Below are 2,382 nucleotides of genomic sequence, written 5' to 3'. Positions count from 1 at the left end.
TGGGGGCCCGGCTGTCACCCCTGTCCCACCGCAGACGGTCCTGCCGCTCCTGCTCGGCTCCGGCCCAGGCCCCGCACAGTCCTCGTCAGACACACGAGTGAAATCCCACGAAGCCTTGGGGCGCAGCCCACGGCCACCTTCCCCTGGGCCCTCCCGTCACCCTCGCAGTGTTCTCAGCACTTTGCACAAAGTCCCGCGTTAGCTCTGAGCTCGGCGTGCCCCGCACAGCTCTGCGCGCTCCCGCCTTCTCTCTGAAGCTGCTGAGGGCCTGTGTCCCCCAGGCCTCCCCGAGAACAGGGGGGCGGCCGTGAACGGCAGACAGTGCCAGTGTGCCGGGCGACGGGCACAGGGGAGCCCAACCGCCAGCGCCACTTGCACTCAGGAAGCCCGACAGATGTCTGTCCCAAGGCAGCGCGGCCACCGCCCGCACAGCCTACCTGTGGCGTCGGGCCCCTGCTCCAGGCCCTGCATGTACACGGGGCCCTGCTGCTGCACGAAGTACAGGAGCTCCACGGCGTTGGCCATCCACAGCAGCACGTGCCGCAGCTCGGGCAGCAGGCCGGCCAGGCAGGAGCCGGCCGCCGTCACGGGCTCCTGGCTGCGGAGAGACACAGTTAGCGGGCACCGCCCTCCCAGGGACACGCCTTCAGGGACACGAGCAAGAACTGCGATCTGTCAGCGAGCCAGCGAGGGAGGCTGGGAAAGGAGAGGAAGACGCACGCCCGTCTGACGGCGACGGCCAGGGCGCCTACCAGCCTCGGGAGGGAGCGCCGGTGGCCCCGCCGCTGGGCAAGGAGCCTGGTAAGCAAGCCGTTTCCTATCCCTGCAGGTTGGCGTGTGTGCGACGTGTGCGTGCACAAGAGGGAGGGTCTTTGATCTGCCCGCAGCGACGGGTCCTGGGGAGCAAGGCCCTGGGACGGGCCCGGAGGCTGGGCTGGCAGCTCTGTGGCGTCCCTGCTGAGCAGCGGTGGCCACGGGGACCTCAGGCTGTCCCCCGCGCCCCCCTCTCCTGTGCGCAGGTCTCATTCTCCTGACGTCGCTCCACTCTGTCCTCTGTCCACGAAGGGGCCTCTGCCCCGCTCGGGGAGGAAGGACCGGCTCCGGCGCGTCTCCGTGTCCTCACTGCGCAGCCGGCAGCGTGCACGCCCCAGGGGCCGGGTCCTGCGCCTCTGGTGCTCCTCACGCTGGGCTGAGCCCACGGGCGTGGAGTCGTCGTTAGAAAAGGATTAACCTGGCTCTTCAGTCTCTTCAGTCTCGTTTCGGTCACTGCCCTTCTCCATTTCACCGGAACTCGAAGGCACAGACAGCCCTCCTGAGACCCAGGCCTCCAGGGGTGGCCAGCGGAGCTTCGGGCCGATCCCAGCGAGGTCAGCATCGAGGGCACCACCGCCAGCCCGGCCACACGCGGAGGCACAGACCGGGGCAGCTCGCAGTGGGGACGGGTTTCATGGATATGACCCCTGAGGTGTGGGCAACCAAAGCAAAACCAGACCAGCAGGCGCTCCAAGGGGAGGCGCTGCACGGCAAAGGCACCGGCAGGCGGGAGAGGCCCTGCGAGTGGGAGGAAGTGTCTGCAAACCAGTCGGATATGGTTCCTCTCCGGCTGTGAAGGAGCCGCTGCCGCTCACCACAGAGAACCCAATAATAGTTCAGAGGCGGCAGAGGATCTCAGCACACGTCTCCCGGGAGGGCCCCGATGCCGGCAGGCACGGAAGGTGTCACCTGAGCCAGCGCCTGTCCGTGGCTGCCATGGAGACAGGAGGGACGGTGCCGGCGAGGACGGGGCGGGAGCCCTGTGCACTGCTGGGGGCGTACACTGGGGGACCACTTTAGAAAACTGTTCCTCACAAATTAAAATAGAGCCACTGGTTATCTATCCGAAAGCACTAAATCCAGACCTGAGTGGGGTTCCCCGTGGCTCAGCCACAGCAACCACAGTGTGGGGTCAGGTGTGGGGTCAGGCGCGCGCCAGCAACAGGGGGAGCGCCTGGTGTGCTTGCGGCAGGGATGTCACTCGCCTTCACGAGAGAAGGGCCCCCTGCAGGACTTGGCACCAGCGAAATGAGCCGATCACAGCAGGACAAGCTCTGCCCAATTCCATGCGTGAGGCCTAAACCAGCGGAAGCCAATGGGTGGTCCATGCGGTCCGACAGGTTGGCGACCGCGGGTCTAACAGCCACACTCCTGACGGAGCAGAAAGCGGCGGGGGCGGGGGCAGGGAGTGGCTCATCCGTGCGCACGACGTCCCATCACCACCCGCAGGCAGGCGCCTGCTGTGCGTCACTGCCGTGGGCAGCCTGACCCTGCACACCTGTCACGGTCCTCGCTGCGATAAGGCCTGGCCGCTTTAAGGGACAGAAATGCCGCTCGGGCAGGGACAGT

The 2,382-nt window shown here is 66.9% G+C and overlaps 1 protein-coding gene across 1 annotated transcript in view; it reads right to left on the bottom strand.

Annotated features, from left to right (window-relative positions):
- LOC102762072 overlaps nt 1–2,382 on the bottom strand; it is a 43,360-nt gene that overhangs the window by 18,541 nt on the left and 22,437 nt on the right. The window contains exons 3-4 of the mRNA XM_015565150.1: nt 2,019–2,184; nt 438–672 (exon numbers count right to left, since the gene is read on the bottom strand). Coding sequence (XP_015420636.1) covers nt 438–672; nt 2,019–2,184 — 401 coding nt within the window. The remainder of the gene's footprint in view (nt 1–437; nt 673–2,018; nt 2,185–2,382) is intronic.

The sequence above is a fragment of the Myotis davidii genome, unplaced genomic scaffold (genome assembly GCF_000327345.1).
Source record: "Myotis davidii unplaced genomic scaffold, ASM32734v1 scaffold399, whole genome shotgun sequence".
In the NCBI taxonomy this organism is placed as follows: domain Eukaryota; kingdom Metazoa; phylum Chordata; class Mammalia; order Chiroptera; family Vespertilionidae; genus Myotis; species Myotis davidii.
Note: the sequence above shows the minus strand (reverse complement) of the source record. Positions and strands in the feature narration are given on the sequence as shown.